General features: G+C 37.7%; 1 protein-coding gene and 1 long non-coding RNA gene across 2 annotated transcripts in view; one reads left to right on the top strand and one right to left on the bottom strand.

Annotated features, from left to right (window-relative positions):
- Positions 1–25,633, bottom strand: part of LOC306845060 — a 428,848-nt gene that overhangs the window by 299,414 nt on the left and 103,801 nt on the right. The window lies entirely within an intron of this gene.
- Positions 1–25,633, top strand: part of LOC306845057 (protein TANC1-like) — a gene marked incomplete at its 5' end in the record, with an annotated part of 74,571 nt that overhangs the window by 26,501 nt on the left and 22,437 nt on the right. Inside the window, 7 exons of the mRNA XM_079377611.1 lie at positions 13,309–13,430; positions 16,047–16,257; positions 18,156–18,428; positions 20,962–21,087; positions 21,591–21,875; positions 22,125–22,258; positions 24,780–25,011. Of these exons, the coding sequence (XP_079233737.1) occupies positions 13,309–13,430; positions 16,047–16,257; positions 18,156–18,428; positions 20,962–21,087; positions 21,591–21,875; positions 22,125–22,258; positions 24,780–25,011 (1,383 nt within the window). The remainder of the gene's footprint in view (positions 1–13,308; positions 13,431–16,046; positions 16,258–18,155; positions 18,429–20,961; positions 21,088–21,590; positions 21,876–22,124; positions 22,259–24,779; positions 25,012–25,633) is intronic.

Here is a 25,633-nt window from a genome sequence, read left to right as displayed (position 1 = left end):
GTAAATGTTGAACGTCACATGATGAAACCCGGAAGTTTCGCTTCCACTTCTCGGAGAGTGCATTAATAACAGTATTAAATAATAGTGATATCAATGGACTTTTAAGGTAAATTAGCTAGCTGTTTTTATTATTGACACTTTATTCGACTTATAAATGTTAGTGAAAATAATAAAAATAAAAAAACATGTATTAATCAACCCACATATGTGATAGACATTAGTTATGATTATCTTTAGTGTCTACTTTGAAGGCATCTTGATTAAAACAGATTCATATTTAACGAGGCATATGCAAAATGCGTGAACCGGAAGCAACGAGACCAGGTTAGCAGAATACGGAAGTCTGTTGAGCATATATCCAATTAAAACATGGAATAAATGTTGCGTGATCATTAATTAAAAAAATAAGAGTTTTAATAATTTTAATAGTAGCCTACACTGGGAGCATGTACACTCTGCTGAACAATATTAATATATTTCTGCCGCAGTGTCTTCCAAGTTAATCCGAACTTTTATTTTGACGGGTTTCCGGGAATACCTTTACAGTTCTGTGTGTATATGATATGACGCAAGTTTTACTCGAATCAAACGGTAAAATGCTCATGAAGTGACTCTCAGAGCAGTTCTGGAGCTGTTGTTCATGTGTTTATGTCCTCATTTAGTGAGACGGCAGACGCTGAAATGTCACGCGAGCTTCAGTCTGTGTCAAGTAAGCGAAACTGCGCGATATAGAGAGCAGACTGCTCCGTACGCTTTCGAATTGCTCTCGCGGATGTCAAACACTGATCTATCAGCACCGTGACCATTTCTAGTCAAACACACCTAGTGCTGCAGGCTTATTGGCTCACTGACGTTAATGAGATTAACCCCTTAGGTATCGAAATTTGGTACCGAACGACAAGACGTTTTTCGATACTCTGTGGTATCGAGGCAATTCGGTCGGTGCCTAAAAAGTATCGAACTCGATACCCAGCCCTACTTATGACTGGTTTTGTAGTCCATGGTCAAAAATGTCATCCTTCCATTTGAAGATATAGAACCTGCTACGAAAACTTCATAGTCAGCTTAGTTATTACTGAATTGTGTATTTACTAATGCTGGACCCCTCAGAGCTCTCTGTGGAACTCCAGACCTCCACCCTGTCTGTCTCTCTCACTCTGAGTGACACATGCTCTCCTCTCCGCGGCTACTGTATTTTCTTTCACTGTCTCTTTCTCTCTCTCTCTCTCTCTCTCTCTAGCTCTGTGTCCATCGTCCTCTTCTCCACCTCCCCCTCTTTTTTCACACTCCTCCATACATAGTTACATACCGCTCCCTCTATCATATCTCTCACTGTCTGTCCTTTTGAGGATCTTTCTCTGTTTGTCTCTCACATACATGCACATGCTCCCAATGAAATTTGTGACGGAAGCGTGAGTTTGTGTACTCTGAAGCCATTTGCTTTATTTCATTAACTGTATGTGGAAGAATAAGGCCATCTGATGAAAAGGGGCGGAGTGGAGATGGAAGTGTGGACAGGGGGAAGGCAATGGTGTTCCCGAGCTTTTTAGCATGCAAATAGATTTCAGCGTCTAGAAAATGAAAACGACGGGCCGAATGAGACAAGTGAGATTATGGTTGATTCATAGTCTGAGAGACAGGATAGAAATGAAGACTGTAATTTGGAGGAATTGTTTGATTTACCCCAATATCTGATTCATTACCTGGTTATCAAACCATATATATCCAGGGGTCCAATGTGACTGGAAATTTACAGTGCTAATAAAATGAAGATATTTTAATGCCAACATTTTTATTTTAAATAAGATATACTTAAAAAATAGTACAAGAGAATTTAGGCATAACATTGTTAAAATGCAGTATGAAAGATGGATAATTATACCTTTTTAAAATCTGGTACTGAAAAAACACAAAGTCCTTATAATGCATTCTTTAAAATAAAGGTTTCAAAAGGAGGTTGTTGCAGAAGAATCATTTTTGTATTCACAAATAATGTTTTTGCGAATAGCTTTTAAAAATGACAATTTTGTCCAAGATTGTTCATGGAGCCATAGATTTCAACATTTATTTTGAAGAGACATTACTATAGGAGGGCCCTCTAAGTGGCTGGTTAGAATGTCCTTGAAAATCTAAAGAAAAGAGCTCAGAGTTATACTCATTTAATACGGCAGTTGTACATTTTTCCAAGAAATGTCCTTGACTCCTTTTAACAGACAAATGCATAGTAAATCACTTGGGCATACATTTTTAGAGGGAAAGCACTCTTCAAGTGAGTTATATTTTTGAATTAAAAATATCCCAAATTGGCTGATTGTGCTCAGTTTCATGAAGGTAAGCGGCTGCACTGGATCTGACAAGATTTCCATGGGTGCCATGAGCTGTTTTAGGGGGGGTATTCAAGACAGAACTGGTATTTAAAGGAAATAAATATTTACATGACTTAAATGGGTCCTGTAAATAAATAACTAGAATTTGTTGTAATGCTTTGAACTATTTGCAACTAATATTTTTATTTTATTTTCAAAAATCCACACATTCATGCCTAATATGCCAAAAACAGTTAATTTATTTTCTCGTTACTATTACAAATGACATGAATCACGCAAATTATATTTTACATTCAAAATGGCTAAATTGGACGAAGAAGTGGAACAGTTTGTGTTACTGAGCTGCAGACATTTCTATTGTAAAACAGCTGTCAGATGTTTAGCTCTCGCTCATATCTTACCTTGCACTCTTTCACTTTTATAATCAAAGCACTGGAATTCATGTTTGGGTTCTGTCAGTGGAAAAGCCCCCCTTCTTTGATTTAATTGGTCATCTTGACATTGACGAATGCTGTTAGACCACTACAAAGCAGTCCAGCCTAATAATTTTGTAAACTTTTTTCCTTGTTATCCTAAGAACATATAGAGTACTGCAGTGCAATACAATACTGGTTATATATATATATATATATATATATATATATATATATATATATATATATATATATATATATATATATATATATATATATATATAGAGAGAGAGAGATATAGATATACACTCACCTAAAGGATTATTAGGAACACCATACTAATACTGTGTTTGACCCCCTTTCGCCTTCAGAACTGCCTTAATTCTACGTGGCATTGATTCAACAAGGTGCTGAAAGCATTCTTTAGAAATGTTGGCCCATATTGATAGGATAGCATCTTGCAGTTGATGGAGATTTGTGGGATGCACATCCAGGGCACGAAGCTCCCGTTCCACCACATCCCAAAGATGCTCTATTGGGTTGAGATCTGGTAACTGTGGGGGCCATTTTAGTACAGTGAACTCATTGTCATGTTCAAGAAACCAATTTGAAATGATTCGAGCTTTGTGACATTGTGCATTATCCTGCTGGAAGTAGCCATCAGAGGATGGGTACATGGTGGTCATAAAGGGATGGACATGGTCAGAAACAATGCTCAGGTTGGCCGTGGCATTTAAACGATGCCCAATTGGCACTAAGGGTCCTAAAGTGTGCCAAGAAAACATCCCCCACACCATTACACCCCCACCGGCCTGCACAGTGGTAACAAGGCATGATGGATCCATGTTCTCATTCTGTTTATGCCAAATTCTGACTCTACCATCTGAATGTCTCAACAGAAATCGAGACTCATCAGACCAGGCAACATTTTTCCAGTCTTCAACTGTCCAATTTTCGTGAGCTTGTGCAAATTGTAGCCTCTTTTTCCTATTTGTAGTGGAGATGAGTGGTACCCGGTGGGGTCTTCTGCTGTTGTAGCCCATCCGCCTCAAGGTTGTGCGTGTTGTGGCTTCACAAATGCTTTGCTGCATACCTCGGTTGTAAAGAGTGGTTATTTCAGTCAAAGTTGCTCTTCTATCAGCTTGAATCAGTCGGCCCATTCTCCTCTGACCTCTAGCATCAACAAGGCATTTTCGCCCACAGGACTGCCGCATACTGGATGTTTTTCCCTTTTCACACCATTCTTTGTAAACCCTAGAAATGGTTGTGCGTGAAAATCCCAGTAACTGAGCAGATTGTGAAATACTCAGACCGGCCCGTCTGGCACCAACAACCATGCCACGCTCAAAATTGCTTAAATCACCTTTCTTTCCCATTCTGACATTCAGTTTGGAGTTCAGGAGATTGTCTTGACCAGGACCATACCCCTAAATGCATTGAAGCAACTGCCATGTGATTGGTTGATTAGATAATTGCATTAATGAGAAATTGAACAGGTGTTCCTAATAATCCTTTAGGTGAGTGTAGATATACATATTCATATATATATATATATATATATATATATACACACATACACATACACATACACACACACACACACATGTATATGTATATGTATATGTATATGTATATGTATATGTATATGTATATATATATATATATATATATATATATATATATATATATATATATATATATATATATATATATATATATATATATATATATATATATATATATTAGTAATCAGAATGTTCAGTTTATCAGACACCCGGTTAGTAAGGGAATTTTTCAACCTCTTCATTGCTATTTTTTTTTTACATTTTTGTCGCTGTATTTTAAGGTCCAGTTCTCACTATTAACTATGACTTTTTCCTGAATAAACTCGGAATTACTGCTTATTAATGGTTAGTAAGGTAGTTGTTAAGTTTAGGTATTGGGTAAGATTAAGGATGTAGAACATGGTCATGTAGAATGTGTACTTATAAACAGCCAAGATGCTGGTATTATGCATGCTCATAAGCAACTAGTTTATAGCGAGAATTGGTCCCTATACTAAAGTGTTACCGAAATGTATTTATTTATTATTTTTATTTTAATACACTATTAATAGTGTAAACGTGTTTATGTATGCAAGATAAAAAAAACAATTTAATCATAATTCCAAAGTGGTGATGTGGGGGTCCCCTTGCGACTCTGCACCCTACATAACGGTACCCCTGAGGATTTCCATGTGCTTTTGACAGATGGGAGAAATTTAAAAATAAAATTCCAATCAGATTCAAAATATGTTTCGATGTTATCAAAATATGCAACACATTCCATTCCATGTAATCCTTTATAAATGTTAGTACTGTTTTAAATGTCTGTTCTTAGAATGTAAGGTCCTTCCACAGATTTGCAAAATGCAAATCAACACATTGCGGATGCTCTTGCATGATTTATCTACAGGATTATTGATATTAATCAACATATATGGTGTACCGGTATGTTGCTTGCAGTTTTTAAATGCAGTCCAATATTATAATCTCCGTTTAATCCTTGCTGAAATCATGAAGAGAGGATATTTGGTGGACACGGTCCTTTGGTGGATGTTCTGATTTTAACAAACATGATACTTGGCCTGAAATGTTTGAGAAATATTGAATTACCTTATAAACTGTGCAGTTTCTTTAATGAGTAACATCTGATGCTATAAATGGTGTTGCTGCTTGTCTTTCTATGGCATCAAATTCATTACACAGGTTTATTTCAGTTTACTGTACATCACACATTTAGAGTTTAGATTTACGCAGCTCACTCAAACAATCGAGGGAATTTGGCAACAGTTCTGAAGTGATTTTCACACTCACACACGCACACGCATGCACAAGTGTTACTAGACTTCTAGACTTCTGGCCTGCCAAAAGGAGAAGGCACCAATACACTGCTGCTTGAGTGCTCTGCAAAAACAAGCCATGTCTAACTCTGTGTGTGTTTGCGTGTGGTGGAAATGGTTCGGTGTATGTAGTCTTCATAAGCAAAAGGAGAGTGAAATGTGTGAACTCATTGGGAGGTCTGTGTCCTTTGGCAAACATAGATCAACTGGAGACCAGCTGAGAGAAGCTGGCTGCAGAATTGTGGACCACCGTAAACGTGCTTAGAAACAATCCACCCTCATTTCACTGTCCTAATGTCTGTACTGTATGTGAAGAAAAGCAGAATAAATAGTTTAATTAGGGAACATTTATCTAGATTAACATGCTTTTATATGCCTTCGAATGTAGACCCGGAGGACAAATGTGCAAATGGCGCATTTCATTGAATGTTAATGAATTTTTTATGAACATTGTATTAAATATGGATTCTGCCTGAGGTTTGTCTGTGAAATCTACCATCAGTCGAAAGCAAAAACAGCACTACCTGACCAGCAGAGTCAATCAATCGTGAAGTGATTTGTGTAAAGCTGGATTGATGGCAGGAGATGTTAACAAGGGAGGGAGGGAGCAGGACAGGGTGTTGCTGACGGAGTGCAGTATGCTAATGAACTGTGGCCTGTTGCCCTGTCATCCCCCCCCCACACACACACACCACCCCAGGGATGCTACACACGACTGCCCTGCTCATTTACATTTCGTAATTGTGTAAACATAACTGACCACATATTTTTAATTGTGCCTTTGTGTCTTGGTATCAATTGGCTAATTGGAATCAATTAGAGTTTTGTGGCATTTCTTTTATGTACGTGTTAGTATTATGCGTGTGTGATATTCTTATTATTGTCAAATTCTTACATTTTAATCAATCAATTAAATTTGAATAAAGTTATAGGCTGTTGCCAATCAAATGAATTCAGTATCCACAATAGGGGTCGACCGATTATCGACCTGGCCGATTATTGGCACCGATATTAAGCATTTTTATGATAATCGGCATCGGTCATTTTCAAAACCGATGTGCCGATAAAATTATTTAATTATGAAACGCGCTATTTGGCTCTGCTGCAGCCTGTTGGAACTCACCACTCTGTGGCCTACAGCAGTCTCCGCCCACCGCGCATCTGATTTGTTGAGAGTCAGGAGTCCGACCAATCAACGTGGAAGACTAAAGGCGCTCTCACACCGAAAGCGCTTGCTAACTGGTGCTGCTTCATCACGCATCAGTTATCTCTCAAAGGCAGCAGCAGACATTGCTCAAGTTGCAATAAATTACAATCCACTACACTGAAGTTGTAAAAACCTCAATATTATCTATTTATGATTTACGAGATGGGGGAAACGCAGGGGGAATCGCGGAATCCAGTCATATGGAATTTACTGTATAACGCGGAGTCACGGAATTAGTCAAAGTTTGGATGAATTAATCGAAAGTAGGTCAGTACACTTAAATCGACTCATGATATGGACTATCTGTAAACATTAAGCTGCTAAAAGACTATTTAAATATGAATTCTGCATGTTCGGCATGTCTCTGTATATGTGAAAGGCACAGACGCGCGCTTTTGACACACACACACACACACACACACACACACACTGAAGTGCGCGACGCTCGCGGTGTTTTCCGCATCTGCCATGTCACTAAATGAGGACATAAATACATTTTTTAATAATAATAATTTACATTTATTCATTTAGCTGACGCTTTTATCCAAAGCGACTTACAATTGCTATATATGTCAGAGGTCGCACGCCTCTGGAGCAACTAGGGGGTTAAGTGTCTTGCTCAGGGACACATTGGTGTCTCACAGTGGATTCGAACCCGGGTCTCTCACACCAAAGGCATGTGTCTTATCCACTGCGCCATCACCACCGCACTTTTATTCTTAATTTTGACATTCATTTTAATTTTTACACCAGACATATATATCGGTTCAATATATCGGTTATCGGTCTACTTGGTCTGTAATAATCGGTATCGGCATCGGCCCTGAAAAACACATCGGTCGACCCCTAATCCACAAAATCCATTTTTGCACCGCAGAGGGGTCTCAGACTGTATTTAAAGCAGCATTTAGATGTATCTACACTGCAATTGCATCAATGATTCGATGAGATTAATGTTTTAAAAATAATATTTTGAATACTGAAATTATTTTTTAAAACTGAATGACTGTATCTAGTGAGTCAGTTAGTTATTTATTAAACTCATTATTTATTCAATGGCTGATTCATTCAGGAACGTCTTCTAGCCCTTTGAAATGTCCTACCATAACTTCTTGTTTCGGTAGGAAATATGTCAACAAAAAAAAACTGATCTAGTTAGTGATTCTTGCTAAGGCAACCATCACTACTGTAGCTTGTATTGCCTTGCAAAACCCTTACCTCTAAGTATTGAACGTTGACAACTTATTGCACATAAATTGCACTACAGACATGAATTATACCTCAGATGGTGTTGCATGCAGTGGAGAGTGGTGATATTACACTATTACTCTAAGAGATCAGATTTTAACCTATAGTGGACAACAAAATGGTTGACGAAAATTACAAAGAGAACAGCATATGAATGAGACTTAAAAGTGGGTTCTTTGCAGTTGCTAGGTGGTTACTTACAAGTGTAAAGTAATGTGCTACCAGTGATGAAAGTCATGAAACTTTAGCTGCCACATTAAAGCTGTTTTTAATATTAATAATAATATGAAATGTTTCTTGAGCCAGCAAATCAGTGTATTAGAGTGATTTCTGAAGGATCACGAGACTGAAGACTGGAGTGATGGCTGCTGAAAATTTAACTTTGCCATGAGCATGTGTATATGTGCGTGTTCCCTAGTGAAAAATAAATATACTAAAATGTATTTGAAATGCATTTATTTTATGTTAAGTATGCTACAAGTACATTTACATATTTATGTACTTAATAAAAAAAATACCCTGCATTTGTACTTTCAGTATACTAAACTGGTATACATTCCCGGTTTCACAGATAAGGCTTAAGCCTAGTCCCAGACTAAAGTGTAAAGAAGTAGTGCAGAAGTTTAACGAAAGATATAATGAAGTGTATTTGAATATGCTCGAAGGGAACTATTGCAAGTATACTTTAGTACACTTTAAATGTGTTGTGTTTAAAGACTGATATTATTCAAAGATCATACAATCCTCATCACTAGACATTAAAATACATTTTAGGCTTAATATAAAGACATGTGCATTGTGCCCAAGTAGTACTCCAAATAAAGTTTAATTTATCATTTTTATATTGGTAAGTCTCAAGCAGTATGTCAGTAAATATGTTAATAGATTTGAACTGATGCATTTTAAATAGGGATGCACCGATACTGGATACTCATTAAAATGCCCCGATACCAAACGCCGATACCACACAGCATGTGATAAGTGCCATATTCAGACAAAGAAATACAGACAACAGAACAACAGACAGCAGAATGGAGTTATTAGAGATTAAGGATGTCTACGAAGTATATGCATGCAATGAAATTAATGTTAAACATTCAGTATTGACGCCTGTATAGCTGATGTGCGCGAGCTGATGGGCTAAGCAAAGCACGCCGAATGGATTGAGTGCGCGGCTGCGCAGATGCGCGAGCTCGTCGAGTGAATATCCCTTTCTCACCGACATCACTGGATAGTTTGTAGTTCAGTCGGATATGTCAAAAACAAGTAAGTAAAACAATACACGAGTTACTTAACGGTAGGGAGGGAGGGAGAGAGAGAGCGAGAGAGAGTGAGTGCACTTCTGTTGTGTGATCTTTATTGATGTTCGCTCACTTGGCACACGCATCATTTGGCTTAAAACTAAATCATAAATATAAGACAATTTATAGGGGTATTCGCTATAAAATAATTTATTTTCAACCTTAAGCATACACGACATTCTGGCGAAAGTGAAACTAACAGCCTATGCGCTATGTTCTGTATTTGTCCCTCTCATTCTGCACCAGTACAAATACGTGCGCACATTGCGCGTTTTGCTTGCTTCATGATTGATTATGCATTATATGAGTGGCTTTGGAATATACATGTGCTGGTCATAAAATTAGAATATCATGAAAAAGTTGATTTCAGTAATAGCATTCAAAAAGTGAAACTTGTATATTAGATTCATTCATAACACACAGACTGATATATTTCAAATGTTTATTTCCTTTAATTTTGATGATTATAACTGACAACTAATGAAAGTCCCAAATTCAGTATCTCAGAAAATTTGAATATTGTGAAAATGTTCAATATTGAAGACACCTGGTGCCACACTCTAATCAACTAATTAACTCAAAACACATGCAAAAGTCTTTAAATGGTCTCTCAGTCTAGTTCTGTAGGCTACACAATAATGGGGAAGACTGCTGACTTGACAGTTGTCCAAAAGACGACCATTGACACCTTACTCAAGGAGGGCAAGACACAAAAGGTCATTGCTAAAGAGGCTGGCTGTTCAAAGCATATTAATAGAGAGGTGAAGGGAAGGACAAGATGTGGTAGAAAAAAGTGTACAAGCAATAAGGATAACCGCACCCTGGAGAGGATTGTGAAACAAAACCCATTCAAAAATGTGGGGGAGATTCACAAAGAGTGGACTGCAGCTGGAGTCAGTGCTTCAAGAACCACCACGCACAGACGTATGCAAGACATGGGATTCAGCTGTCACATTCCTTGTGTCAAGCCAGTCTTGAACAAGAGAGCGTCAGAAGCGTCTTGCCTGGGCTAAAGACAAAAAGGACTGGACTGCTGCTGAGTGGTCCAAAGTTATGTTCTCTGATGAAAGTAAATTTTGCATTTCCTTTGGAAATCAAAGTCCAAGTCTGGAGGAAGAGAGGAGAGGCACATAATCCACGTTGCTTGAGGTCCAGTGTAAAGTTTCGACAGTCATTGATGGTTTGGGGTGCCATGTCATCTGCTGGTGTTGGTCCATTGTGTTTTCTGAGGTCCAAGGTCAACGCAGCCGTCTACCAGGAAGTTTTAGAGCACTTCATGCTTCCTGCTGCTGACCAACTTTATGGAGATGCAGATTTCATTTTCCAACAGGACTTGGCACCTGCACACACTGCCAAAGCTACCAGTACCTGGTTTAAGGACCATGGTATCCCTGTTCTTGATTAGCCAACAAACATGCCTGACCTTAACCCCATACAAAACGTATGGGGTATTGTGAAGAGGAAGATGCAATACGCCAGACCCAACAATTCAGAAGAGCTGAAGGCCACTATCAGAGCAACATGGGCTCTCATAACACCTGAGCAGTGCCACAGACTGATCGACTCCATGCCACGCCGTATTGCTGCAGTAATCCAGGCCAAAGGAGCTCCAACTAAATATTGAGTGCTGTACATGCTCATACTTTTCATGTTCATACTTTTCAGTTGGCCAACATTTCTAAAAATATTTTTTTTTGCATTGGTCTTAATTTTGATATTCTGAGATACTGAATTTGGGACTTTAATTTGTTGTCAGTTATAATCATCAAAATTAAAGGAAATAAACATTTGAAATATATCAGTCTGTGTGTAATGAATGAATCTAATATACAAGTTTCACTTTTTGAATGGTATTACTGAAATAAATTAACTTTTTCATGATTTTCTAATTTTATGACCAGCACCTGTAAATTGCAGCACGTTTCAGATGAAAAAAAGCAACTTTTATTTCTTTCAGTTAGGAGATTTATAACCAGTGGTTCCCTGCATTATTACAGCAAAATGCGTAATTACAGTTCTGAGCCGCTGCAATGGAGCAGCTCTAATGCTATTAAATTAAAGATGATGTACCATAGAGCAAAAAAATTTACAGTGAAAGTAACAAAAACTTGTAAAATACATTTTAATGGGCATAATTAAGTGTGAAAATAACCAAAGATATTATACAGTCAAATCAAAATAAAGTAAACTGTGACATATTATAACCAAACATTCTTCATACAGTGGACTACCAGTAAAACTGATACAAATTTGGGACAAAAAAATTATTCAGACCGAGTCTGGGAAAAAAACTGAACTTCAGGTTTGCATGAACCTGGTTTACAGCATGCTCAGGAGATTACAGGCTGTCATTAAGGCTAAGGGTGGCCCGACAGAGTATTGCTAGTTGTGTAAATATTGTCATACTAACAGCTGTCTGTCATTTTTGGTTGATTGTAATCCATTATGTACCGTTCTATCAAAGTTATCTGACATTATCAATCTGAATTTGTTCAGACAGAGTTTTACTCTGAGTTCTTGTCATATTTTATTACCATTTTCTAAACTATAGCGAATAAACCGTGATGATGTGAGAAATTTTAAAGGTGTTTGAATAAATTTTGATTTGACTGTATTTATTTGATAAATGAAGTTAACCAATTAACATTATACATACTCTTTTGGTTTCTGTACCCGATATTTTAAAATGTACAAATGCAATGAAAATATCAGTATCGGTACTCTGTATCGGCAAGTACCAAAAATAAAAGTATCGGTATCGGACGAGTACTGGAAAAAGTGGTATCGGTGCATCGCTAATTTTAAATATATATAACGTTTTTTTTGGTTGGTTTACATATGCTTTTAACAGTTGATTCAGTGAACCGTACAGATTTTAATTTTATTGACATTCACATTGTATTTAATGTTCTTAATGTCAAGTATTTCTGAGTGAAACAATATTCTGCCAGAAATCTGTCAGTCTATAATATTATTGGTTAATATTTTCCGCAACCTTTCTATTCATTAGAATAACATGCACTGATGAATCATGTGCAGAGATTTATTAAATTAGTAATTTTGATTTCATGATGTCTTTAATGTTTGATTTCATGATGTCTTTAATGTTTGGCCAATTGGTCTCTTTTCCAAATCTAACTGATTTTCAACTCAACTCAATGAACATCTCTGAATTAAATTCCTAAAATGTCAGTATCCAACGTTACATTAACGTAAAATTAATGTTTCTTTTTATGTCTGGCAATGCAGAATTGTGGGATGGTGTCGGTGCCCGTGAGAAGGGAAGAGAATGAATGAATGTGTGTGTGTGTGTGTGTGCGTGTCTAGTCAGTTGTACTAGCCCAGTGATTGCAGTGAGCACGATCTCTGCTCATTCACATTCACACCCTGTCCTCTCTGTCTCACACACACACACACACACACACACACAGCCTCTGAATGGATGAAAACGTGGTTGTCATAACCGCATCACAAACCTAGGCTTTTTGAAGCTGTGGGGGGCACTTTAAAGACCGTGTGTTGTACTCCAGAGTGAGAGATACAGGGCAACTGAAAGGAGGGGGGGAGAGCGGGAGGGATTGAGACTGAAAGAGAGAGAACAGTTGAGAGAGAGAGAGAGAGAGTGAGAGAGGGAGGGAGGGACGCAGATTGCGAGAGAGCAGAGGAGACTGTGAAAGGCAGCAAGAGGAGAGGAAAGGAGATCACAGGAAGTCCTTTGGATCTTGGTGAGTTGGGACAGATTTGCCATACGTCCTGGAGGAATAGCGTTGAATATGTAATTAGACTGAATGTAGGGTTTGAATATAAATGTGGTAGATGTATTGTCAATGTGAATGCATCCTTTGTGTGTTTGGGTACCTGTAGGCATGTTGCTTTTGGGTGTGAGCTTTTTGTGTGCATCCTCCTGTAACCTTTGTGTGTGTGTGTGCAGAGCTGCTCTCGCCGGCTGAGTCTGGCTCCTCCCCGGCTATCCAGGAGCTCATGACACGGTTGGGCTTCCTGCTGGGAGACGCCATCCCCACCTCATCACAAACAAACATGGAGGAGAAACAGGTAAGCATGAACCCTACAGGTCTAAACACCCAAACTCCGACAGACATGCAATCTGATACACAAACAACCTGCCTGCTGCATCATGTCACTGATGATTGCCAGATTAGGACAATAACATCCTTAGAAACAGGAAACGGCTTCTGAATTTTCTCTTCAGTCAGGTTACACCCAATCAGCCTTAGATACCAGAGGTCATTTATCAGAAAGATCGATTACACTGCTGGAGCTGTTCTGCCCTCAGAATCACACTTACACTCCAGACACACTACTGGAGGAGCTCGGCTTTAGATTCCACTTTTAAAAAGGTTGTTTGCACTCTTCACTGCTGGAGAGGTTGGCTTTTAATAAATCTTTGCAGTAGAAGCAGTTTTTTTAATAAATTGGTGCGACATGACTAGAGAAAACGGATTGTCAAAAAGGTAGGCAAACTTCAACACCCATAATGCACGTACAATCTGTAATTTTCACGAAAGCTTTCAAAAGTCCACTAGATGACATGTTTTGCTTTAGCTGACAAGCATTTGAGTACAGGTGACATGGAAATAGAGTTCATGTTGACGCTGTAAGTGATTCCCAGATAAAAGGCTTTATTTAAAATTATTTATTTATTTAAAGTTTATTCATTTATGTATTTATTTACTTGTGTGTGGCAACTTAGATTTGTGCTTTGTTGTGTCAGTGTATAGCTGTAGTATACTAGGTCCTGATTACTAAACTCTGGCTCTGATTTTCATTCAGTGACTTTTTCTATTTGTTTCTAATGTTCAAAGATACTTGCATTTGGTTTTTCCACATCATCATAAAATAGATACATCATACAGAGGTTTTGAGGCATTTATCTGGGAACTAAGTCGCTCTTAAGAGGCTTACGTAGTGTTTTTATGGATTGCTGCCCACAAAGCTACTAGTTGCTAAATTCATCCACAAACATGCTTCATCAGTCGTGTATTATCACAAATGAGAAGCTGCTGATTGGCCAGTTTCTGACTTTCCCTTCTGGCTTTTCAAATGCAACACATTAAGTATGAATGCTGGTTTCTGCGTGTTTCTGCATAGCCGCTTTATAAGGGTAGAAACCACCTCGATGTGGAGAAGCACCCTGGAGATGTTGCTGCCGGTGAGTAATGCAGTTTCTCCGCGGGAAAACGAATGATGCGGGTGGAGCAACAGTGTCCCTCTTACACACGCTCATCTAGCGCTATTGCAGCACTGAGGAAATTATTGAACAGGTGCATGAAGCTCTACCTGAAAGCTTGAGCTCTGATTTACTCTGTGTGTTTGTGTGTGTGTGGAGAGATGAGAATCTTTCATTGGTGAGCGGCTGGCAGGCAACAGTTCTCTGGGGACCAGGGCTCCGGTACACTGATTCCTCTCTCTCACACACACACACACACACACGCACACCATCACTCTCCCTGACCTATATAGAGTGCGTAGAGAGGTAAGAGGAGAGGACAGAGTAGTATCTAGGATTTGATGTACTCTGTACAGTATTATAATCTTAAAAAAGAAATCTTAAGTATGTTGGTTTATGCTCTGTAAGCACTTCTTTCATATATGCAGCAGGTAGGTTATCCATAATTTCTCACACACCAACATTATGCTAGTTCTTTGGGCTAATCTGCATTCATCTCTTTTAAACAAAGCTTTAGTTCTCAACTGGGGCTGGCCCTCAGCAAACTTCCAAGGGCCAATGGATGATGTCAAAGTATTTAAATTAATACATTAATAAAAAAATTAACTGCATAACTGAATTAAAGAGCTAAAACAAAAATATTAGATGTAATAGCTAATGCTTTTATTGAAGAACATACAGTTCTTGAAACTTCTGGAGTCACAAAATTAATCGTGGTTTATTATTTAATATATAATTACTACTAGCTTGCAGCTTTGTCACAATTACAGCAGAAATACCAAAAATATCTTGGCTCATATTGAATTTGTATATTGTGTTGGGGAATGAGGGGTCTTTGGGTCAAACAGGTTGAGAACCAGTGTTTTAAAATCAACATGAAACTGTTTGCACCATATTGTATTTCTGTAATGTGATTATTTTTTTTTTTTTTTTTTTTCCATTTTGACTTGATTCAGTTGTGGAAGGTTGTCATCACAGATGTCTTTTTTAACAAAAAGACCAGCATTAAGAAAAATTCAGGTCTCAAAACCTTTAATCCAACAGTTGTTTTTGTTCTTATCTTTTCATATTTACTTGTTGGCTTGTTTTATCAGATTTTCAGATTCACTCTTTATCCCTAACTAAAGTATTGCCAGTGTAAACACTGGTAAAATGCAGATGTAAATTTGTCTGTGTGTTGGTTACTGTCACCATTGCAAGGTTGAATCTGGTTCTAAAAGCATCTTATTGGTTGCTTATATTGGAACAAAAGCAGACTGGAGGGCTTGGAGTATTTTTGGCCTTGCCCTTGTATGGACATAAGAGCTGAGTTTAACAGTTTCCATCTATCACTTTATCTCTTCGCTCCATTTTTGCTTTTCCTCCCCTGTCTCTTTTTTTCCTTCATGCAATGTTTATTTATTTCTTCTGTTTGCTTCTTTTGCTTCATTCCTTTCTCTCTCTCTCTCTCTCTCTCTCTCTCTCTCTCTCACACTCTGTAGTGTATAGTGTCCAGTCAAGGCGTGAGTCCCTGCTCCACTCTGACCAGTAGTACGGCGTCTCCCAGCGCTGAGAGCCCCTGTTCCACCTTACCTGAGACCTCCTCCAACAGCAGGGCTCCTGTCATCTGCTCCAGCACCTGCTCCACTGCCACCTCCACCATCATCACCACACCCAGCTCCACCCTGGAGAGCAAGGACAGCGGGATCATAGGTGACATCTACCTCCTTGCAAAGTCCTTCTTTATCTCAGTCAATTTTATTAGTTCCTTTTATTTGCTACCATTTTTCCATGATATTAAAACAATTGCTAATAGCACATAGGCTCCATACAGACTTTTTGTCGATAATTTCAGAGTTAAGGCTCTTTCAGATTGAACACAAAACAAAAGGAGAAACAACTCTCTGATGAATGGTCTATTCAAGCCAAGCGTGAAAGCATATCTGTCTGGCTCAATTAAAAGCTGGTCTGCCATCCAGCTGTCAGAAGCACAAGAGAAAATGTTCAATACATTGTTTAATTTTTCATTTTTATTGCTGAAATTACAGAAATGACATTTAACTAACTAAATTCAAGTCATTTGTGTTTTTTGTTTGGTAGAATTTAACCATCTAAGTTCAGCAGGAAGAATGCTGGTATAAAAGGGAAGATAAAGTCCATGAAGTGTTGTATTTTTCGTCTTTGACAGAACTATGTTTTGTTTAATAAAAAAGGTATTTGTTTCAAAAGTGCGCTTGTTTGTGGAATATTTTTTGCAAACAGCTCGCAAATCATGCCTTATGATTTATTCAAAAGGTTTGTGAGCTCCAAATATTTTATCTAGAGTAGTTTTCAGGTTTTTTTGAGTGCAAAGACAGCAGTACACTTCAGTTTCCAATGTTTTAAACCTGGTGATTAAAGGGATACTTCACCAAAAAATGAAAATTCTTTCATCATTTGCTCATCCTCATGCCATTCCAGATATATATGACTTTATAAACGCAAACAAAACTTTTTTTTTTTTTTTTGAAAACTAATCAATCCTTAGTCCTTATAATGGAAGTGCACAAGAACTCCAAAGTTGACACTTAAAAAACCACTCTAAAAAAGTGAACATGACCGTAATCCATACAGTTTTTTTCTAAAAACTCTTTGTGTTCATTGGACAAAACAAAAGTGTATACATTTGGGATGGCATTAGCATTAATAAATGGTAAGAGAATTTTCAATTTTGCACGGAGTTTCCTTTAGCTGGCAAAACAACTTTGTATGCATTAACGTTACCAAATGCTTTTATATATACGGTATATATATAGTTGCAGCAACTCCATAACCTCAAATCTTATTGTTTGGTATGTTTTCATTGCCAATTGTCAACAAGTTCAGTAAATGTTCATCTCCAATCTAAATGACTCAATAAAACTGCTGATTCATGATTGGTTTGTTTACATCGTTTAGTGCATAGAGTACTTGAGGAGTTAATTCTGTTTATTAACAGTAAATATCAGAGTTATTTACTACTTTTATAAAGGGTCAGTTTCACGCCCCCATTTTGGCAACATGTTATAGCACATTTGGAGATGCTGACAGAGGTTTATGCATGACTAACTTTTCCGCACCACCAAAAAACAGCACCAGGACCATGAGGAAGAGAGGAAGCGAGCGCTAGACTTCCTGAGGCAGACTTATCAAAGCTGTTTATTGTTTGTTAACTTTCTTGAAGTGTTTTTGTTGGCCTGTGCTGTTAATGTTCATGAGTCTGAGATACGCTCTACTAAACTGGGACAGCGTTGTGTCTTTATTTCAGGTTTCTTGAAGTAGGACATCAGTAGGTTTTTCTAAAGCCCAAAATAGTGTTTTTCTATTTGGTTGCAGCAAAGAAAGGTCAAAGACAGCTGCATTAAAGCAAAATGTCTGACAGCAATTACCTGAACGAGTTCTATTTTATGTCTTTACACTCTAAGATCATTGTTTGTTGACCATCTTTGATGGTTAATTCCTGTTTACTTTTCTGTGATGTTCTGGCTTGACCTTCTGTGGCGTTCTCTCCTCTTGTGTCCTTTCCATTAATATCTGGCCCCTCCCCCCATACCTCATTCACCTTCATCTGTCTCTTTCTCTCCATCCTGCAGCAACAGTCACCAGTTCCAGTGAGAATGAAGAGCGCTGTGGCTCTAGTCTGGAGTGGGCGAAAGATGGCGGTGCGGGTGTAAGGGGCGAGAGCGGGCGTAGCACTCATCCACCCTGCACTCCCATCACCCCAGAGGAGCCGGCGGTGTCTGGTGAAGCCCAGGTGAGGACAGGCATCACAGGAGGGGCAGCACACGTCGTGACATCACCTGTGGATGGACCAATCACATACCACAGCACTTCTTTGGTTATGCCACGGCCAAATTCTGTGGCAGGTGAGCAATGAATCATCACATGCTATACTATTTATCATTGAATTATAGAATTTGAATGAGGAGTCTAGTACCTTAGTGTTTTTTGCACCATTCTTCATCATTCCACCCCTGCTGAATCGTGGCACAATTTCACCCAAGATGCGAGCTTGCGATCTGAATTGAATGTGATTAGATAAAAATGCTGTGTACAGAAAAGTATTCTTTCTGCTGCTTTTTCTTTGCTGGATTCATAAACGAATGACTCTTAGTAGTCTCTTTGTAATGAATTACTCAGAAACACTCTTAAAGTCAAATTTCTATTTTCATAAAGTGAAAGCAGTAATATTGCGAAAATTACAATTTAAAATAACAGTTTTCAGTAATACTTTATTTTACGGTGTCCTTGTTACACGTTACATATACTTACTAATTATAATAAAAGAAATTATGCATAATTACATGCAAGTAACCCTAAGCCTAACCCTAACCATGTAATAAATACATGTAGTTAATTAATATTACTCGGTACTTAAATGTATAACTACACTGTCACAAGGACACCTTAAAATAAAGTGTAACCTAGCTGGTAACACTTTACAATAAGGTTGTATTTGTTAACATTAACAATGAACAACACATCTTTTCATCATTACTTAATCTTTGTTAACGTTAATTTAAGCATATGCTAATATGTTAGTTAATGCATTGTTTCACTTTAGATTTAAGTTCACCAATAACCCAAAATCAGTCCCCAAATGGTGAGTTAGTATTGTTCATCCTTTTTGTGTTAGCTGCTACATAAACTTATGTATATATGTGTAGAATCAATTAGCATTACAAAACATTAAATAAAGCTATTTAAAGGCATGGTTCATTATTAGTTCATGTTAACTTATACATTAACCAACATTAACTAATTAAGCTGTTAATGTGAAGAAATGCATTAGTATATGTGTAAGTTAATATTCACAAAAAATGTAGTAATCCTGTGCAGTGGCTTTGTTCATTTTTAGTTCATGATAACTAATGCATTAACTAACACATTAGTATATGGATAAGTTAACATTAACAAAGATTAGGTAATACTGAACAGATGCGTTGTTCATTATGTCATCATGCATTAACTAACGTTAATTAATACAACGTTATTATAAAGTGGCACCCATTTTTTTCAGGATTCTTTGATGAATACATAGATCAATGAACAGCATTTTTTGGAAAAAAAATTTTGTGACGGTGTAAACATTTTTACTGTAACTTTTGGTCAGTTTAATGCATTCTTGCTGAAGAAAAGTGTTAATTTCTTTGAAGAAAAATCCTTACTGAACTCAAATTTTTGAATGGCTACTTGCGTCTTCAAGCTAGCTAGTATAAAGTTTTGCAGCTGGTTGTCTCTGTGTGTGTGTGTGTGTGTGTGTGTGTGTGTTTGTTTCTTGTTTCCTAAACACAGTAGCATGTCCTGGAAGTGAAAAGCTCAGTGCACTATATCGCCTGGCTGCCTCTCCTCCTGTGGCTTGTGGAAAAAGCGAGTGGCTTTGATTTCCTCTTGCTGTAAAGCTAAATAGGGAAATTGCTGTCAGATATACAGAATGACTCCAACAAAGCAAAATGTCTCGCCAAGTGCCTGTCTGTGGTGATCTTTGTCCAACAGAGCGGTGAAAAAGGAAGCTAATGTATTTATATCTGTGCAGCTTCAAAGGGCTGGATCATGATTTCACATTTGAGTCCCTTCACAAACGAATACAACGTGACAAATGACAATCATCATCCCTGTGTTTATGCCCCTCTGCAGAGATTATGGATTTCAAGCAGATTAGATTATGGGACAGGATGGAAGATTGTACAGGGATGAGTGGAATGGGCGGGGTGTAGTGTGGTGGGCAATGAAAAAGATGAATGAAATGAGCCATTGATGGAATGGAAGAATTATGATTGGGTAATACACTCTCAGAAAAAAAAGTGGTAACTTGGGTGGTAACCTTTTAAAAGGTACACCCTAAAGGGTGCATATTGGTATTTTAGAGGTGTTAGTACTCATAATCTATATATTAGTACCTATTATGGTACTGCCCTAGTGACAGGGAGTACAAGTCAAAAGATTTTCTCCAAAAATGTTGAAAATTGATTTTCTGAATCCATATATTCTGAATATTAAACCTTTTCCTTGCTGGTTGTCATTGGACAAGTATATTAAGTCATGTTTTTATGTAATGGATGCTTTCTTATTAATGCAGTGTATACCAGAAATCCTGAAACATATTCAAGACTATGAATTTTAATTTTTTTCCTTGCCTAGAGGAAGTAATAAGTAGAACAGCTTTCCTCACTCTCCTCCGTATACTTATTTTGTGTGTTTTTCCATCTTTAAACGTTGCGTGTGTGTGTGTGTGTGAATGAATTGGGGTGGGTGGGGGTGTTGGGTACACGTGTTCCTCCACACACAGCAGCAGATTGTGTTTGTTCTTCACAGAGGTGGCATGTAATCTCTCCGCTGTCTGTGAGCCAAACACAACCCTAAATGACTCTTTCTCTCATTCTGTCTCTCTCCCTGCAGCCACAAGCGGTACTAAACTGGAGGAGCTGCGGTATCTGGATGAACAGAGGAACGCTCCCCAGCGCTCCTCCATGCGCTTACAGTGGCATGGAGCTCATACAGGGGGTCGCAGTCAAGAAACTAAAGGTGCTGACTAACGTCTACAACTTGCCAAATTAAATGCACACACTACATTTACTTTTATTAATACATTTACCCTAAGAAGCAGCATCTAATCTCATATGTAAAGGGACATTTATAAAGAAAAGAAATAGGGTGCTTGGGCTTCATTTTATGTTTTCAATTCAAGCAATTCAAGGCCATATGACTCATTCTCATTTCTTTTAAAATATGCCCTGCATTGATTTGCCTGTGTGAGTTACCCCATGATTTACTCGCCCTCAAGTCATCCTACTGTAGGTGTAAGACTTTCTTCTTTCAGACAAATACAATCAGAGTTATATTAAAAAATGTTCTGGCTCTTCCAAGCTTTATAATGGCAGCCAATAGTGGTAAAGATTTTGAAGCAAAATGAAATGCATAAATCCATCATAAAAAGTACTCCACACAGCTCCAGGCATAAATCATGAGGTAATTTTAATTTTTGATGAACTATCCCTTTGAAAACCTCTGTTGTTTGAATCCTGCAGCCCGTCTCACGCCCTACAAACCAGTGGACATCATGCTCAAACCCCTGCTGTTTGAGGTGCCCAGCGTTTCTATGGATGCAGTGTTTATGGGTCGTGATTGGCTGTTTCAGCGGCTGGAGGAGGTACTTACGGGGGGAGGAGATGCCGATGAGGGTAGAGGGGCTGTCATCATAGGTAACGTCGGTTTCGGAAAGACGGCAGTGATCTCACGGCTGGTGGCTCTCAGCTGTCATGGTGGACGAATGAGACAGATTGCTTCCAACAGCCCTGAAGCTACACCCCAGAGTAAGATGTCCCTTTAGGAATAGTTTAACATTTTGTATTTATTCACCCACATGTCATTGCAAAACTATATGAAAAAATTGAAACTCAAAAGTCAAAATTTGAATATGTGAATCACATAGACTCCTTTTGTTGAATATGTAAACTTCGACTGATATGTGTTAGTATCTCAGATTTTCAGACCTGCTGCAATACCTATATTCATTGAATTTATGTAAAGTAATAGAGGAATTGTGTGTGTATGTGTTGTAGATCGAGGGGCTGATGCTCATCAAACCAGTCAGCTGAACCCCCCCTCACAGAGTCCCCTTCACAGCAACAGCTGCCCCCCGACCCCAGACACACACCGGCACAGAGAGGGGGCAGTCAAACGCCTGGCTAGCAAGGTACACACTTTATGCCCATTCGGACAAGATTAGTTTTCACTGAGGAGGTCAGGTAAGTCTGTGTTTCACAGACATACTTGTCCGTATCAAAGTGTATATTTCTCATACAACCTCTATGAATAATACAGAGAGCAAATTGCAGTGTTTTTTTTTCTGACAAACTTTAACCTTCCTATAAGAAATCTGATATCATCTACATCTAGGAATATTTGTAGTTTGTGATATTTACATTTTTCACAGCAATTTTCTTATTTTTTATCTTCCCTTAATGCCATTACTGAAGTTAAATGACTTGCTACAATGCTACTGTTCCAAGTCAGTAAGATGTGTATATATATTAGTTATTTTATTGAAAAATGATGCCTTAAAGTGATCAAAAGTGACAGTAAAGACATACATAATGTTATGAAAGGTTTATATATCAAATAAGTGGTGTTCTTTTCTATTTATCAAAGAATCCTGAAGAAAATGTAGGATTATTTTGACAAAAATATTAAGTAACAACTGTTTTCAACATTTTACACCAAATCAACATCATATGATGAATTTTGAAGGATCATGTGACACTGAAGACTGGAGTAATGGCTGCAGAACATTCAACTTTGGAATAAGGAATAAATTCTATTAATATATAATATATTAAAATAGAAAAACATATTTTAAGTTGTAATAATAAATTAAATTTTGTAATTTTTATTGTTTTTTTATTTATTTATTTTTTATTTAAATTAAAAAATTTAAATGTATTTTTTATTAATAAAACATTTTTAATAAAAACAATAAACATGCAGCTTTGGTGAGCATAAGAGACTTTCCAAAACCTTCAGAAAAAATCTTGAAACTTTTGTGAGTGTGCTATGTATTATTTATTTGTTTGGGTAAATAACGGTTGATAGTCAAGTAATAAGAGATTTCTTTCTCTGAAGCAGATTAGAATGGGCACTGGTTAGATTTGATCTGCACTTTAATTAATTGCTTCCGTTAATTATGTGAATAATGCTCTAATTATATTACGTCTATAATTATTGTTTATTTCAATGGGCTTCGTGACACGCATCCAAAACGCATGAACTTTAATAACGCCCACTTCCAGACAATAGACTTTTTTTTTTTTTCTTTTTTTTTTTATGACATTTTTTTGATTGGGTGATTTTAAAAATGGAAGCTCTTCAAAATTGTTGACAGCAAAATAAAGAGATTCCACCGAGCAGCTCTCATGTTTATTTATAAATACACATGATGTTTTGTGCGATGTTTTAGATGTGTCATTCCGTGACAGAGGCAAACTGCATGCCACATGCATATTCAACACTTTGCTCTCTGTGCCAGTGCGTGTGCGTGTTTCACGTTTACATCTGGACCTGAACCTTCTGTTGAGTCTTCTAGTCACGTCTTTTTAATCAGCCATCTGTCAGTAGAAAGTTGTTTCAGGCCACGATTTCATTCTCACTTCTGTTCAGAAGCTTGGATTTCAGAACGATTTGGGACTCGTGATATTCAAACAAACCTTAAAGGGGTTTTATCATGAGAAATCAGATTTTCCTTGATCTTTTGAGATAAAAGAGCTCCATGTGCTTTGTAAACCTACAGTGCAGTAACGTTTAGAACCTACAACCTCCTCCCCAGTGCAACAGCATTTAAACTGAGCTCCAAAATAGACTCTTGTACCTTCTGCAAAGATAACGATTTCAACACTTGACTGCCCACATTGACGCATTAATGATGTTTATTTAATCTTGGTGAGGAAAGAGGGATAGGAAGAGGGATTATTAATTATAAAATCATCCATATGACTTTTTCATATTCCAAGTCTTCCAAGTTAAATTAGTAATGTGAAAACAGCCTGAAATTTTAATTTGCTGTTCACTGATAATCTTCCCCTCTGCTGCAATTGAATCATCGAGTCACTGAGTGAACTGAACTGAACTGGATCATTCAGATTCATTAAGAAATCATTCAGATTAATGGTGTTAAATGGATCCACAAATAAATAAAGTTTGATTCAAAAGAGTGATTCATCCATAAAACAGCCATTTCTACTTCCCTCATGAATGCGCCATAAAAATGTCTAGATTTTCAGTGAATGTCAATTTCAGTCTGTTCCTCATCAAAGCCGTCATATGACTTCATAATACAAGTCATACAGACCATTTTTATGGTACTTTTTTTTTTTTTTGTCACCTTGGAGCCTTGACCACACCAATCCATGCTGTGTTTCCCAAAGCATTGCAAGCAAAAGTAGAGCATAAAGGCCATTGTTGTCAGTTGTGTCTACTTAGGTTTACGATTCTTTTAGGAAACACAGCCCAGAGCTGTCAGGATATTTTTTCTCCATTTAATTCGCTTTTAGGGTTCCAGAGAATCCAAAGAGTAGTAAATAATGACAGAAATGACATTTTTGGAGGTGAACAATCCCTTTGAACAACTCTTTTCTTTTTATTTTCGACCTGTTCAAATCTCCCACTTTCAGTGTTTTCCTATATGTTTTCTACCTCCCTCACCCCCGTTTCTTCTGTTGTAGGTGGTGGCCTATCACTATTGTCAAGCTGATAACACATACACGTGCCTGGTCCCAGAGTTTGTGCACAGTGTGTCCGCTTTACTGTGCAGAGCTCCTCGCCTCAATGCTTATCGAGAGCTCTTGCTCCGAGAGACACACCTGCAGAGCCTGCTCAGCTTACGCTCCTGCGTCCAGGACCCTGCCGCTGCCTTCCGTAAGGGAGTCCTAGAGCCCTTAACACTTCTACGCAAAGGTGAGACGCATCACATGCTACTGTCATTAATCACACCATCACATAAAAACTAAATATGTTTACTCCGGGGTAATGGGGGGAGAAGAGCGCTCTTGCCTCATTTAGTTTGGCCCAGTACGGATGTGAACAGATGGTCCTCAGAAACGGCTTGGATCACAAGGAACGACAGATGAAGGACTTAACAGGAATTTTAGAGAATGAGGCTAGAGCAAATTTTGAGTATGGAAATGAAGACATAGAACTGTCACTCTGAACTCTTGATAGAAAATCAGTGTTCCTGGTTTGTAACATCAGATTAGAGAGACAATCGAGAAAACAGCCTTTATATTAATAACTTTGGGTAGAATCAACATTACTCTAATTCCTATGTACTTGAAAACCAGGGTGCAAATATTTCTGATCATAATACTTTAATTTTGCATGATTTTGTATTAAAACTAATACATTTTGTCTTTATGCCAGTGGGATTATTTAGCTGTTGCTTTCTTATTTCTTAGTGCAGATCATACAAGACGAGTCTCTGTGTCTCGTGAAACTACATCTTTCACGTGCTTATTTTTGTCAACTTTTTGATTTGGTAGCTTATTGTGGTGAATATTCCATGTGTGAAAATTAGAGAAAA

The sequence above is a fragment of the Barbus barbus genome, assembly GCF_936440315.1.
Source record: "Barbus barbus genome assembly, chromosome: 25".
NCBI classification, from domain to species: domain Eukaryota; kingdom Metazoa; phylum Chordata; class Actinopteri; order Cypriniformes; family Cyprinidae; genus Barbus; species Barbus barbus.
This window is presented reverse-complemented; position numbering and strand designations above follow the sequence as displayed.